The sequence below is a fragment of the Meles meles genome, chromosome 10, assembly GCF_922984935.1.
Source record: "Meles meles chromosome 10, mMelMel3.1 paternal haplotype, whole genome shotgun sequence".
Classification (NCBI taxonomy): Eukaryota; Metazoa; Chordata; class Mammalia; order Carnivora; family Mustelidae; genus Meles; species Meles meles.
The window spans coordinates 54,026,633-54,043,172 of record NC_060075.1 but is presented as its reverse complement, the minus strand read 5'-3'; the positions used below and the strand labels follow the sequence as shown (position 1 = coordinate 54,043,172).

The window sequence follows — 16,540 nt, the reverse complement described above, 5'->3', positions numbered from 1 at the left end:
GAAAGCCCATTCATCTCCACACCTTTCTGTAGTTTACATGGAAAACCCCTCCTGGTTCACGGGTTGAGGACATTAGCACCAGGACTGGCTGTATTGAGACAACAGTCACATGTGAATTTCATGTACCATACAGTGTGAAGGGGACCCTCAAAGACCCTCTGTCTCACCTCCAGGCTCTAGGACAAGGCCTTCACTCAAACCATCAGAAAGCAGTTGATTTGTTTCTTAAAATATCTTAAAAATACCAATTTTCTAAAATGAAGTCTAGAAACTTGTCCAGATGTCCAAGCTCTTCAACATTCTTACAGTTAAAAGGCTTAAGAGTTCATTTCTCAGGTAATTCTTGCTCCTCATGCATCTTATTTTCCCTTTTTAATCTTCATCCTCTGGAAGTTAACTTTCCATAGCCCTACAATATTTTAGTTTGTCTCTGGTATGCTCTGGACTTATAGTTGAACCTCAAGTATTAGAAGAGGTCATGTGGGTTCAACATGAAAATGATGCAATTGAAAGAAATGCATTCTCAACAAGGATTGTGTGCCCGGAAACTATGCTGTCCTTCTACTCATAGCCTCATGCATTACACACCTGCCTTTGCCCATTGGTTATGCAGTAATGAAAACGTCTGCATTTCCATTATTAATCAGTGTATGTTAATGACCTTATGCTTTAGCTCTGTCTCACTTCATTTCACCTTGCTTCATTACCAACAAGGGTATTAATTAACCTACAATCTACTGGCAACATAAAAGCATCAATTCCCTTGTTATCATACATACTATCACATGTCTAAGGTGGTGGGAATAGATTAGTCCAGAGGATGAACACCTCAAATGAAATCCACAGTCAAAATCTGATTTTTAATCACTCCTCCTGTGAGCAGGCTGACCCTGCACCCGGCTGTACTAGGACTTCTTCCTCCACACCCCTTCTTTTTGTAACCTCTGGGACAGAGGCGGCTGGCCCAGGGGCCATGCAGCTCACAGCTGGAAACCTGGAAGCAGGTCTTTGTGCAAGATTAGAGCACTCTTAAGCAGCTTCGGAAGCACCTGATTTGGGGTTGACAGCTGGAGTTGAACAGTAGGTTCCTACTTCAATTAGGCCTTTTATCCATGACTCTAGTCACTAAGAGGAAAAAAATGATCTCTGGGAAAAAGCTAGGGATACACCTGAGTTCATTTCCAGTTTCAAATGATCATTCTATCTCTGAAGCAGTTTAGATAACTTCTACCTTAGCCTCTAGGTCCATTAGATGGGGTCAATTATCCGGTACTAAAATGCATCAAATGGTAAGGAAGGTTGGATAAATGGAGGGGAATCTTGAGTAACCTTCAAATCCTGGCTCTCAGATCTGGACGGGGCCTCTAACAACATATGGCCAAGTCCTCTGCTTTCATCAATGAGGCAACCGAGAAGACAAGTTCTACACAGTTCTAATCCCTCATCGTTTGTCAAAATTAAGTGTTCAATTATGGTCAGCAAATACATGACATTCTCTGCAACAGTAAGAGGGAGGGAAGCTAAGGGCACTGCTAGAAAACCAAATTAAATCAGAGCAAACCAAACCCACAGTACAAAGACTGTGCAGCAGAGCACTGACTACATTCTAAAGTAAACACTTGCACTTCCAGCTCTCTCGACAGCACTCTGGGGTTTCCACTGTCACCATGGACAGCTATTTCAAGCCTTTGCTCCACCTGGAGAAGTCAGTCTTCTTGGAGCTGTGCCGTGCTCTGTGGTCTGAGCAGTGCTGTGGTCTGAGGCATACTCAGGGCAGCTGCAGTTGGTGCTAATGAATTGGGCTGCTGTTGACTTTTTTACTAAAGCATGTCTGTAAACAAAATTAACTGTTACTTAAAAGTGGTGGTTTCGTAAAGCTGAAAAAGACCTTACACGACAACTTAGTCTAGGTATTTGCCTATGAAAAAGTTGTTCTCACAGGTCAAGAGGGTTAAAGCCTGATATGAAACATTTCCATGGGTACGGATCCTATGGCTTATAGTCCTAGCTAGTACCAGCCAGGGATGCCTATACCTACTTCAAATTTCTTTCTTTTTTTCTTCAATTAAGTCTGTTTCCTTTTGTTCTAAACTTTGCTGCATACAGTTTCATGTTAGTTCCTGAAAATATCTTTTTTTTTTTTTTTAAGTGGGGTTCCAGCCCAGCATGGAGCCCCAGGTGGAGCTTGAACTCACAACCCTGAGATCAAGAGTCAGACACTTAACTAACCTGAGCCACCAGGTGTGCCTTGAAAATACTTTAAATACATTAAAATATCCTCTCGCTTATTTTTAAAAATATTTAACTCATTTATTTGTCAGAGAGAGGAAGAGCAAAGCAGGGGAAGCAGCAGGCAGAAGGAGAAGCAGGCTCCCCGCTGAGCAAGGAGCCCAATGGGGGACTCAATCCCAGGACCCCAGGGATCATGACCTGAGCCACCCAGGCGTCCCGCCTAGCTTATTTTTAAAGACATGCAGATATAGCTATCATAAAATAGTGCCTATAATGATTAGCATTTAATATCTACTGTTTTCCTACTTCTTCTTTTGGAATTTTTGAATTCCTCCACTGGAATATATACCCCATGAAGGTAAGGAGTTTCTTTTGTTTACAACTGTATCTCCACATGTAGGACAGAGAAGTGTTAAAGACGTTTGTGGAAAGAAGGAATTATATTTTTCTAAGGTATTCATACATGGACATATAGATGCTGAGTAATTAAAAATGCACAGTTGTGTTTTAGCACAGAAGCAGTATATAAAGTTAAAAGTAAAGAAATTACAGGGAGATGGCTAGTCTAAGAGATATGATGCAGTATCTTTCACCACTGGGAGAAAACTGCCACTTTTCCTTGGCAACAGACTCTTCCTGAATATCCCAAGATGGCTTGGTAATATAATTTGGTAAATGGCTTTTGCTAGTAGGTGATAAATCAAAGCCATTCTTTGGAAATGTTATAACATAATATCTCAAAGAGCTTAAGAAGTTTCCCAATGAACAAAGTTATACACGAACACACATAAATCATCACCAGGTATGGCCACTAAACAGTGGGTTCCAAGCTTCCTCCTCCTATCAACATTCTAATTGCCCTATGATTCCGAAGAGACGCAGCAGTAATGTAAGTAATACAAAGGTAGACTGAATAGCCTATGTCCTTGTGCAATGGCTAAGTGATGGTGATTTCAGCATAAAATGACCACAAGTTTCTGGAAACTGTCTACATGAATTCTAGGGTCTCTCCTCCAGATCTAGAATTTCATGGCTGTGTGACATTTGGAAAGAGGTTGATGTAGATCCCTTTGAATCAAGGTGTGTTAGCGATGAAAGACAATCCATAGATTGTTTGTATGACTTGCTTAACGTCTCAGGCTGGTTTATTACTGGAGCCCAGATCTGAGACCCAAGACCTCAGAATCTTATTTCCATTCCCTTTCTCCTCTGCTACGTGAATTTTCTCCTTTCTTAAAGTCCGATTTCTTGCAGAAGTAGGCGTCTTGGCTGTGAAACCCCAGGGCCACCCAGGGATTTTTATGGCAGGACAGAACCCTGGCAAAAATCCAGATGGGTTTTGTTCACTACATATCACCCCTCCTCATTTCAAGAGTTGAGAAATTCAACAGCTGTGTGTCCATGTCCAGTACCTCTGTCTCCTCTGATTGTTTCTTTTCAAAATGATTTCAAGGGGTGGACCAGCAGTGCAGGTGTATAAATTGTGAACCTCTCAGACTGCAGAGGCAGGGACCAGTGGACATGAGGCTGACCAGTGGACATGAAGCCCTGGAGAGGAGATGGGAGATACAGGGGAGGTGGAGGAAAAGGGAACTGATACCCCTAAGTCTCTAAGGCAGATCTATATTTGCAACTCTTAGAAACTTGGAATAAATCTTAAAAAGTTGGAGGAAGGTAGATGAGACAAGGTCAACGTTCTGTTTCTGTGGCTCTCACATCTGGCTGCATATTAGTATCACCTGGGAGCTTTTAAAGCCCAGAAGGCTTACAGCCCATCTCAGGTCAACTGAATCAGAACCTCCAGAGTGCGACCCAGGCACTGTATTTTTTAAAAGTGCCCCATGTGCCCCTAGTGTGTAAGATCCACTGGTCTATTTGTTATGGGACATTACAAAATAAAAACAAAAGATACATACAAGATAATTTTTAGGTGCATCTGAATTGCTCAAAACCACAGAGTGATTTACCACCATTTAAAAATTTTCTGGGTCTAGCCTCAATGACGTTTAGCTCGTGCAAGCTAAGCTGCTACATGGTCATCGAGGTCTTTGCCACCTGCAAGAGGAAGTCTGGGACAGAAATGCCAAACATCTTTCTAGAAATCCTAAAAGGCAAAGAGATCAAGGAAGAAGTTCCATTTGTCTTCTGTCTTTCCAATGACCAGGGAAAAACCCTTCTTAATTTTTCTTCACAAGAAACATGCATCGAGCACTTAGGACAGGCTTGGTGCTAGCCGGAAAGAAGACAGAGAAGTTCATAAAAACCAGTGCCTGTCCTCGCTTTCATCAAGGTTCTGTCAGTGCATTACTCTAAAAAAGCCACCAGTAAGCTGGCAACCGAGGTTAACCTTTGGACTCTACCGATGGAGTGAGACACCCCTATGATGTAAAGCAGGTACATTCACGGAGGTCGTTGCCTTGTTACAAGGGTAAAGGACTCAGTTTCTCAATGATATGCTCACCCTACGAAGGGCTGCTGAAAGCCGACCAGTAACACGTGATCATAGCAGGCCCTTTCACCCCAAGTCCCATCCACAGAATGTGCTGAAGGACAGCCGCCTGAGTAACGAAACCAGCCACACCTTGAAGAAAGCAGGTCAAGCCTAATAAGAATGAGCCTTTTGGCTTTACCTGTTCCTACTATCCTATTCTCTCTTCATTTTCTTTTCTTTTCTTTTCTTTTTTTTAAAGATTTTATTTATTTATTTGACAGACAGAGATCACAAGTAGGCAGAGAGGCAGGCAGAGAGAGAGAGGGAAACAGGCTCCCTGCTGAGCAGAGAGCCTGATATGGGGCTCGTTCCCAGGACCCTGGGATCATGACCTGAGCAGAAGGCAGAGGCTTAACCCACTGAGCAACCCAGGCGCCCCTTCATTTACTTTTCTTAAAAACCCACACCCTTAAGCACATTTGCTTCAAAAGTATGAATAAAGAATAAGAAAATGGGGGGAAAAGAGGCCAGCCAATAATGTGTTTCCTCCTAGATTCTCCCTAAGATGGACCTGTCATAACGCGGCTTCAGAGGGAAGAATCAATAAGAAGGTTTTTCTCTATGTAATCCATCCAATACATAATTCCCCCAACCCTCCTGCTATCGCTTTGAACAGGAAGTTACTATTCCCAACAACAGCAGCCCTAAAGAAAACATACTCTATCCTTTCCACGGAGCGGAGCGGGAAGAGTTAAATCAGAGCAGGAGCCCTGGAAGACCCCGCAGACCAGGGCTGGCTGGAGGCAACTCGCTAGTCCCTCCCTCCAGCTCCTCTACTCACAACTCCTTGTTTTTCTTTCTCCTTGCCTGCTTTGTAATTCTCCTGGGCTGGGAGTGCTCAACAACGTCTCCCCTACATCTGGGAAGATGAAAGACAGAGCTGCTTGATTTTTCTCTACCATTCCAAAGGTGTAAGCCAGAACCTGAACCTTGACAGAAAAGGTCACCTTTGAAAGCTGTTTCAATCACGATCCATGTTCATAAATAGATAACCAGCGGATGGACTCAGATAGTTTTTCCATTTGAAACAATGAAGATTCGCTCATTCTTTCATTCATTCACTCATTCTAGAGCTATTCCTGGAAAGACTCCTCGTGCCTGGTCCTACAAGGGAGGAAAGGTATGCCTAGAGGGGATGATGAAAACACACAGGGCATTCGTTGTGTGCATCGGATCACTTGGGAAAACCATTAGTAGGTTGCTCTTAAGCATCTCTAATACTATTGCTTTTAAAACTCAGCTTGACTTGGTGACAGAATACTGTAGGAATGGTTGATTTTGCTTCTTGATTCAGGTGGCAACAGGATCCCATTATTTCAATAGCTCTGGCATTCTCCTTCCTATTCCATTCAATTCAGTCAACGTTTTTCCACTTGCACATCCATATCGATTAGTCATCACTTCAACTGCTCCTCTGTGAGCGCAGAAGGTCTCTTCTATTGGGCCTTGTACCTCCATTTGCACAACTAAGTGACTTTTGTGGGAAAGAGATGGGAAATGACTCACATCTCTTGCTCCGTTATTTTCCCTCGCCTCTGGTGGGCACAGGAATGTAACAACCCAGAACAGGCTCATTCTGGTCCATGGGAGCACTTACAGCCTCCCATGTACCCTTTCCTCCTCACTGCCATCGGGGCCATGTGGACCACCACCAGATGGCTCCAGCCAGCCCCATATGGCTCCCGCTCCCTAAAAGGGGTGCTTGAGAACATAAAAACGCTGATCTATACTTTTATTGCGGCCCCTTCTCATTTTCCTCCATCTGTCTTCCATATGTTTATACGATGCTATTAGGCTCTTACACACATAGGCCTTTGATAATGAGGGTTGCTGGCCTGACCGAAATAAAGAACGAGAATTCACCTCTGTTGGTAACAAGGGGCCTCAATTCCTTTAAATATGTGATTCATAGAACAAACTAACAACCCTCTTTTCCTCAAGGTGCCCAAGGAATTCATTTTACGGTTACATATATGATATACCTTTTTATTTTGGCAACAAAAACAACACGGCAGCTTTTCTGTTGTGTCTTCCCCAAGTGCTGGAATGTGACGTTTTGGAGAACCACACGTGACTTCACTTAGGCCTCCCTATTACGTACACACCAATCTCTCTCTACATTTGACTCTTCCTTTTCCTAAAGTTCTCTGTTAATCACAGGAAAAGTTGCTACCATGCTTTCTTTCAAGTATCACTACAAAAACCTGAAGTTTCATGCACCCTCTGAAAACTCTGAGGAAATGAGTAGGAACGAGGGGAGGTTGACCCTGAGAGGCCTCCTCCTGCCCTGCTGAGGGCAAACCACTGAGCTCTGGTCCACTTTGCTTTGCTGGGCACTGGGCTAGAGTGACATATGTGGTCCCAGGCGAGGCGTAGCAGTCACTAGACACCGTGCACAACACTGTTTCCAGCAGCAGGCAACTCCTGGCATTAGTACAGTCATCCGAGAGACTTTTCATTCCCAGTGTTAGCTAGATAGTGGGAACCTGTTATGGGCATTAGGCCATCTTTCTCAAAAAACCACCGACAATTACAAAGAAAAAAAGAAATCAAGTTAGGCCTAATACTGGCTTTAATAATTTTTACACTTACTCACATGATCTAGACAGAGTCTCACATTACAGACCAGAACGGTGGCACTGTTAAGAAGAAGCAAGCATTTAATCCCCCGAAACATCTATCCACATTGAAAGGTGTCCCCTTTGTGGCAGATTATTTATTTGCCTGTAATCTAGTCCAAACCACCTGTGTAAAGCAGCCTGGTAATCAGTACATGGAAAATGATGCCTGGTTCCATGATGATTATATCTGATGAAGCAGAACATGGGAATGGTGCTCAAATGCACGAAATATTAACCAACAGACATACAAAAACAACCCAGCAAACGCCATGAGAATGTTTTTCTTTTAGGCTGCGTATAAATGATAGCTACTGATTTCCCCCACCCCAACGTGTACAAAATAAAGTATCTATTTGATTTTTGAGATCAAAGTATAACATTACTGTAGGATATGGGATTGGGTCATTTTCCTTTTTTTTGTTTTTAAAGCCCATTTACATACTTCACACAACTTCGTTTCTCTTCACGTCCTTTATAATGCAATTTAGAGTCAGATATCAATTAGGTTTGGACAAAAACCTACCAGGACCCAAGGAAACTTGCTCCCACCTACACAGTCATTTCACAATCCTTCCTATGAGGGAAAAAATCCTGAGGTGTTACTCTGTAGGAATTCAACCCACGAGCACAGGTGCTCTGATAGCAGCAAACAGCACATTTTAGTCATGATATCAAGTTACAGAATCGAGGCTGCAGCCAGAGACCGGTTCACTGGAATGATTGTTCCATGCTGGAACAAATGACAAATTCTGGTGAGGAGAAGAAAGTACTTGCCCTTTGGTGATAAAGGAAGCATAGTAAGGGTGTTCTGTACGCGCAATGGTACTGTTTCCCAAAGTGCAAGGGTGACAAAGCTAAATGGGTACTTGGCTCCCAGATTAGCTAGAAAGGACAAGAAGTCTGATCAATAAGCCTTCAGTGAATTACAGTTTCTGGTCTGCAAGCTACGAGGAGGATATTCCTGCACAGCCGAGCTTGCTCTGAGCAGTTTGTAAACCACCTGGAAAAAGGCAGAAGTTGCTGCTACCCTGACAGTTGCTGAGTAGTTGCATTAATTGTTGACATTTCCGCAGGGAGGCTGCTCCCCTCAGCTCAGGGCTTCCCACAGGCCAGCTGAATGCTCGTCCCTTGTATTTCTTCCCAGTGAACACTGGTTATTAAAATGCTAATCTCTTGCCAACTGCCTTTAGGTGAGATTTGGTAAAAACTGCCAAAGACACAAGAACATCTGCCTTCCTATGGCTTTCTTTGTACAGCGACTTCCCAGGCAGCTGCATGGGTCTCCATGTGTCCATTTACTGGATTGCAACAAAACAGCATGAGGGCAAGCGGGGAGGTGCACAGAGCAAATGCTCTTTCTGCCTGTGCCAGTTTGGGCTGCAGCAGGAGCCTTACCCCTAGGGGGACTGACAAGGGCAGGCGCCGTGGGGGGTCTGGAAGCTGGAGACACCCAGTGCCCTTACCTGTTTCTTTGTCCTGGACTTCTTCCAGGTGCAAGTCATTCAGAAGGTGCTCCAGTATCTTCTCGGGGGTCCCGGACACGACCACGTATCTGTCAGAGAGCAGAGAGTCCACCGAGTCATCCTCGGTGGAAGACTGCGAGCGGCTGCTCCATTCATCGTCCTCGTCCTCCTCGTCAATGTATTTGAAATAAGGCACATCGAAGGTAGGCAGGGGCAGCTCTCGGTCGGAGAGCGCGGCGGATTCCTTCCTCTCTAGCTGAGGGTCCAAGACCCTCAGCCGGGAGCTGCCCATTGTGAACGGCTACCAACAAAGGCATCCCCTAAGAGCGCAAAGATCTTGCCATGTCTGTCCTTTCGCTGGGAACTGAGTCCATCTGGCTGCCAAGAGCTTTGCAGTCAGCTAGAACGCTCGAGAGGCGGAGAGAAGAGGGAGAGAAGAGGGGGGAGGGAGGGCCGCCAGGCAGCGGGAGCGAGGGGGACGGAGCGAGAGAAGGGGAGGCGGGCAGGGCCGAGGAGAGCGGGGCGCGTGCCGCGGGGCCAACTCACCTCCAATCCCGCTCGGCGCCGCCGCCGGCTGGGGGGGCCGGGCCGCAGCTCTGCACCCTCTTCAGCACCAGGACGTTCCGCTCCTGCTCCTTCACCTCAACGGTCGCCACTTCGTCATCCTGCTCTCGTGGGGGAGTAGGGTGGGGGGTGACGGACGGGACACAAAGGGGAGAGAAAATTAGACAAACCCGCCAACAAACACAAGAACAAAACCAAACCAACCCCAGCCCCTCCAACAGGGGCCAAACTGAAGCTGCGTTTTCTCAAGTCGCTGTCCGCCAGGATTTCTTGAAAGATCCTGAAATAAAGGAGGAGTCAGGGCAAGAATTTCCCTCTGATGATAGAGTGTCTACAGGCACAGACAAGTATTAGGGAGCATAAATACTGTCAAGGAAATGGGAAGAAATAAATAAAGTGGGGCTGGGATTCAGAGAGCTTGCATTTAAACTACCTGAGTGATTGGAATTAAGGCATCCAAAGCTCAAAGTTTCAAAAGACACAATATGCTCATTGCATATGTATTCTCTTTTATCTTGTTAATGCTTATTAAATATTCACTGTATTAAAACTGGAAAGTCATAAATCATTTAGAACACTAAAACAATGAGCAAGCTATATTAAGTATTCTTCATAGCCCTACTTTAGTTCATTCCCCCCAAGCCCCCTCCTCCAGACAGAAGACAGCCTTCAAATTTATCCTATCCCAGTTTTGCTCGAATACAAGCAAAAATGGATCTCTAGTTAGAATCTCATCTGGGCTGAAATTCGCATGTCACGGGTGAGTGCACTGACTTTCTTCACCTCAGTCCCTTTTAAAAAGGCGAGCAGGCTGAACAATCATTCATTTCTGCACACACAGCTTCCAGGGCCCAGAGCTAGTGTGGCCCGCTGACGTGGCTCTGTTGGAGTCCGGCTCACTGCTGACCCAGCAGTGTGGAGGCTGACCCTGAGTGATGAACACTTCCAGAGGATAGAGTGTGAAATTCTACCCATGTGTGACACCCAGGAAGGGTAAGGTAGCCCAGGGGCAAAAACAAAAAAACAACAACAAAAAACAAACAAACAAAAAAAAAACCTGTGAAATGCAAGTAAGAAAAGCTAACTTCTGTATTTCTGAGGATTTGGGCAAAAGATGAAGGCAAGAAAAGTTCACACTAGGTAGGCTTCACCTTAAAAATGATAGCAGTTCTTTCAAAAGGGAAACATGCCCTTTTGAGTTCCTAGCATGTTTCTGCCACAGGCAGAAAATCCAACTGATAATTAGATGCAAACATTAAAGAAAAAAAAATATTTTTCTCCCCAGTGGGTAAAATGTACTATGTCCATTGTATATTCTTAATCAATTCCGTAGATCTACCAGGGATGTCCATGTATTTTATCCATCTTTCTTAAGAATACAAAGGCACTAATCTTGCCATAATTGTCAACCAAATTGGTGATAAAATTAGGCTTGCAACTGCTGATGTCCTGACTCCCAAGAAAATGTAGAGACAAAAATAAAAATTATTGGTCACTCGAAACAACAATATAATTTTATGATAATTTAAAAAATCTTTTAGTGGCAAATAATTTTACTATGTAAAACTGGTGTATTACATTTCAGCAAGGTCAGATGCTCAGTTACTGTGGCAATTAATGTTGGATATTCATTGTTCAACTCCCTGAGGACGGCGGTGTGACTCCTGTAACATGAATACCAATGTGTAATTGCTATCTTTCATTTCTCCAAAGGGGTCCTTTTGTTACCCGTGTAGTTGAAGTGAAATAAGGTGGCTGGAGAGAGGGGCATATATTGACCAAAAAAAAAAAAAGGCAAAATGTGGGTCTGGGATACTGAGACACAGAAACGAATAATTCACTCAACAGTGGATTTGGAAGGACAAAAATCTTTCTCTGGTTTTCCTCTCATCGTAAGCCAATATTCATTTTCTATGAGCCTGCTGTCATTGTGAAGTACATTTTACATTCTACATGCACGTGATATATGGCGTTATTAACTTCCACGGGCCACGCACATACATATGGATGGGAAGGGCTTCCCTAATGTCTGTGTAACTAATATGTATTACAAGGCTGTGCAGAGAGCAGCCACACTCTGCTGGGCAGGGAAACAGCTGAATCATATTGATGTACTATCAATAGCATCTTATGTCATAGTGATCGTTTCCATTTTGAAAACCTGTTAAAAAAATAAAGAAAAGAAAAGGCAGAAAAATCAATGTATAAAGGGAGATGTAAGTGATCTAAAAATGCCATGAAAATATAATGATCCTAGGTATTCTGTCTTTCAACAAGGAAGGTAAGGTGAGTGCTTCAGGACCCATGCATGCTCACCTAATTGCTCTTCCTGAAAAAGAGCAGAAGTACTATGGTTGGGGTTCTGAACATGAAACTTTGTTCTGGTGCTTGGTTGGTGAAGAATGAAAGTATTTAGAGCTCTCGTGATGGAAAACTGTTCAATGACAAATAGTTCACGAAGAGCAAGCAAAGCATTAAAATGCTTAATTTATAGTCGTTCACTCAACAAACACTGATGATGTCCATGGGTAAGGAAGTGCTGAGCTGGATACCAAGTGACAAACAGAGTAAGACAAGTCCCTTGCCCTTAACTAACAAGTTAATAGGCTCCCTAACAACATAACTGTAACTTGGCAAGCACCCTAAGATGAGGCCAAATGGGAGAGACAATGCAAAGGCAGAACCCATGGGATATGATGGTTAAGATGACTGTCAGTGACAGAGAATGGGAATGCCATGAAATGGGACAAAAACATACAGAGAGGGGGCACCTGGGTGGCTCAGTGGGTTAAAGCCTCTGCTTTCCGCTCAGGTCATGATCTCAGGGTCCTGGGATCGAGCCCCACATCGGGCTCTCTGCTCAGCAGGGAGCCTGCTTCCCTTCCCCTCTCTCTGCCTGCCTCTCTGCCTACCTGTGATCTCTGTCTGTCAAATAAATAAATAAAATCTTAAAAAAAAAACATACAGAAACTCTGGTTCTGGTGAGACTGATGAATCTAGTTTCAGATAAGTGATGTTTTAGTACCGATAATCCATCATGCTATAGATACACAGCAGACAGTTCGAAATAATGAACTAGGCTTCTAACAGAGGTCAAGGGCAGAGAAAAATTTGTGAATCATTCAAGTTTGGGGAATGGCTGAGTCGTTAAGAGGAAACAGGAGAGAAAGGGAACTATAAAGATGGGTATAGGGGAAGGAAAAAACCCACAGAATGTTGGGGAACAGGTAGAGGGTCAGAGTCTTGGGATGATGAAGAAGTAAAACCAAGATGAGTCAGGAGAATCTAGAGGGGATAGTCTCAAGAGATTCAAGGAAAATGCTAGTCTGTTGCTGTAGAGTTTACAGAGATCAAGTTTAAGAAAAAGAGATGATGAGCTCCCTTTGGTCTAGGGGTAAGAAGAGAACAGCTAAGGTGTGACTGAACGGGGAGGGAGTCCACAGACAGAGAAGACCACTTCCTGGAACTGCCTTGTGAAGGGAAGGAGTCACACTGCAGGGGTTGTAGGGCTGGGGAAGGCAGATACTGAGAAGAGGGGAAAAGGTCAGGAACACAGTAGAGGGGGCAGGCTAAACAAGGATGAATATTTCTTTCCCTCAGAGAGGTTCAAGGGAAGGAGGATGGGTGGAAACTTAGAAAAAAATAAAGTAGGGAAAATAAGGAAGCCACAGTACAGGCTATGAGATGGCTCTGTCTTCTTAGTAGAGGGCGGATTGAGACTACCTTCTGGAAGGAGGGGGTTCAGGGTGAAGATGGTGAACACATGGCTTCCAGGGGTACAACGGGGGATAAACAAATTATGAAAAAGAGGATTGCTAGGCAGCTCTGTGGACTGCTGAGGCTAGAAACACACGTTGACGGTTGTATGTCTTTCTGCTGAAGGGCTCCCAAACCTTAGAGGGGAACAGTGTCTGATGGGGCCCACCCAGAAGAAGGGGCTGGCAAAGGCAACGACAGGAGGTGACAAGGGGAGGGCTTCTGGGTGGCTGTCCGCATACCAAGGAACGTTGCTCATCACCACACAGGGTCTGTCTGACTAGGGAAAGCAGTGAGCCGAGAAGAAGTTGATAAACTGGGACAACATGGAGGGGCTGAGGCCCCATAGGAGCTAAGGGGGCCGGCAGGGGGTGGACTAAGCAGGCGCAAGCTTAGACCAAGAAGGCAAATACGTGAAGTGGAGCAGTTCAGACTGGTGAAGCCCCTGGCACTTGCGAGCTGGCCGGCACCCGCTGCTAGGCTGGGCTTGTCCTGGGAGCATCAGTGACTGTGGAAAGTCAGCATCAGAAAGGCCAATCTGTGACCGCGATGGAACAAGAGAGACAAAGAGCCACACGGTCATCACACCTGAACACAGACAAAGCACGAATGTTGGCCAAGCCAGAAAATACCAAAAAAGCCCAGGGAATGAGCAACTGCTGCTGCTTTCCCAAATACACTTCAGTTTTTCTCTGGTCTGCCTTCCCTGCGGGTAAGACTCAAGACAGCGAGTCAGAGTCACCCCATATCCTGACAGCAAAGCCTTGCCTCTTTAAACCCTCCTCCTAATCACCAGACACAAACCCAAGTCCTAGGGGCCCTTTCTCTTAGCACCCTCTCATTCTGATTGGTTCCATGGCTCCCCATAGGGTGAGGTCTCCCCCTCAGCAACAGGCACCAGATCTAGCTTGTCCAACTACGGGTGTGTCCCAGGGGGCCTCTGGCTGGAGGACACTGACAACGGTTAGAGGATGCTGCCTTGCCACTGGTATGGAGGGGCATGGAGACGGTGGTCACTGGAGTCAATAACACACACACACACACACACACACACACACACACACACAGCATTTCCTAGTTAGGGTGATGAGACAGTCATACAAAGGGATGTTTCTGAAAGTGACTGCGGGAAACGGGGCTCAAAGGATGATAAAGTAGGAGATGGATAATAAAGCTCCTGCAGCAAGTAGAACAGCATCTGGAGGGAAGGAAAGATGACCTGAGCAGGAAGCACAGGCCTCGGGAGAGAAGGGAGAAGGGGCTTCTGCAGGTGTGACCATGGTATGGTAGGTGACGAGGGGCACAGGGTGTATTCCCAGAAGGCACCACACTCCTTCATGCCTTTGCCTGTGGTGTTCAGCCCTGCTTTGTACATGTCAGTGAAAATTCCCATCTCTTCCCTAAACATGCATGAGACTCCAGATCTGCAGAAAGCAGTTCTTTCCCTACGCTCCTGAAGGGATGGCGGGAAGGAAGAAGGAGGAACACTGAAAGCTGGGCCAGATGGAGTCTTCCCAGCTTTGTCTATGGGATGTGTCTTAGGATAAATGGGGAGGTGGGGAAGGAGGGGAAATGCAAAACCAAACAGGTGTCCTCAGCTGAAATGGTGTATGTGTGGGCGGGGGAGACAATAAATGCCAACAGGGAAGGTTGATGGGTCACAGAATCAAAGGACCACTGAACAGAGCCCATCAGGGTCAGGAAGACAGAGGCAGGATTTCAAGTTGACCCTGTTCCTCGTCTTTGAGCCATTCTTTGGGTGGGTAGCTTTTATTCTGGCTATACTGCTATCTTGCCTGTCAATTCTGAATGAATTATACAGAACCAGTACCTTTGACTTATTTTTTTAAAAGATTTTATTTATTTTTTTGACAGACAGAGATTACAAGTAGGCAGAGAGGCAGGCAGAGAGAGAGGAGGAAGAAGGCTCCCTGCTGAGCAGAGAGCCCGATGAGGGGCTCGATCCCAGGACCCTGGGATCATGACCTGAGCTGAAGGCAGAGGCTTTAACCCACTGAGCCACCCAGGCACCCTTTGACTTACTTTAGATTAACTTCAGTGATCATGATCAGCTTTTGTATTCTAAATCAAACTTCTTTTCTTTCATTTATTCGCATGAAAGACTTTTATTTTTAGGGTGAAAATACCTAATAATAAAACTATGGATTTTCAAAAAATAAGGTGAAGAATCGATGCTCATGGTTTAGTCTTAATTTGTGTTATCCCAAACCAAGTTTCTGACTGTATTTATATTTTCACTTCTCACCAGCACTAGCAAAAAAAGTGATTACTAAGGGATTTCTCAGGCCTCATGGAGTTGTCACAACTACTTGCTTGATTTTTCCATTATCACAGATAATGGAAAATATTCCTCTCCAAATACTCACATAAAGTAGCCATCGATATTCTCTATGGCATTGTGTCCCTGCTGCTCTATGAGCATAAACTCTTACAAGAGTAAGAGTTTATGACAGAGTTAGGGATTCAGAGAACCCTTTGAAAGTATCCAAAAAAAATTTTTTTTTTAAGATTTTATTTATTTATTTGACAGAGAGAGATCATAAGTAGGCAGAGAGGCAGGCAGAGAGAGTGAGAGGGAAGCAGGCTCCCTGCCGAGCAGAGAGCCCGATGTGGGACTCGATCCCAGGACCCTGAGAACATGACCTGAGCCGAAGGCAGCAGCTTAAACCACTGAGCCACCCAGGCGCCCTGAAAGTATCCAAAATTTTTATGTGTAAGCACATTTTTCTAGGTAGAGCCCAGAGTCATCAGTCTCACTCAAGTCTATGAATACCAAGAAGTGCAAACCATTCCATATGATGGAACTTTTACTTATCTTCTCACCTAAGAAAACTGCTTTCCAAGTCCTGCCACTAACACCTTCCATCCAGACGAGATGCCCAAAGAACCCGATCATGACGCCCATCACAGTGACCTCTATTCATTTGCTCTCCGTGTTCTCCACTAAACGATGCCATCTTGAGAGGAGGGACTGTGCCTTCTATCTCTCTAACACATAGCTCAGGGCACATGATATTCACTTGATAAAGGTTTACTGTACATACCAATTAATGAACAAGCAAGAGAGGGAGTGAATTGCCTCAAAAAGGCAGAATTCCATGTTGAAGGGCTCAAAGGTTATTCTCACTGCAAGGCTTCCTTCACCCTCCATTTCGTCACTTTCCTATTACAGTGCTCATCACAAGAGCTAACTGTGCTTTGAACTTTAGTGTTATAGTTATTTATTCCATCTATGAAACCAAGCTCCCATGCAACTAATATATAAGAAGCCATGTAAGCAGGACAGCATCAGGAAGGCATTCACTAAATGGTACTGTCCCTTGGTCTACGGCATATAAAAAGGGGGTGGATATGAACAGGTCAAACTGTGGGCTAAACTGTGAACTGGCCAA

The 16,540-nt window shown here is 44.7% G+C and overlaps 1 protein-coding gene across 2 annotated transcripts in view; it reads right to left on the bottom strand.

The window, feature by feature from the left end:
• Positions 1 to 16,540, bottom strand: part of RAPGEF5 (Rap guanine nucleotide exchange factor 5) — a 225,989-nt gene that overhangs the window by 63,648 nt on the left and 145,801 nt on the right. For both annotated transcript variants that reach the window (XM_046020444.1, XM_046020445.1), the window contains exons 10-11: positions 9,354 to 9,472; positions 8,808 to 8,896 (exon numbers count right to left, since the gene is read on the bottom strand). In XM_046020444.1, the coding sequence (XP_045876400.1) occupies positions 8,808 to 8,896; positions 9,354 to 9,472 (208 nt within the window). The remainder of the gene's footprint in view (positions 1 to 8,807; positions 8,897 to 9,353; positions 9,473 to 16,540) is intronic.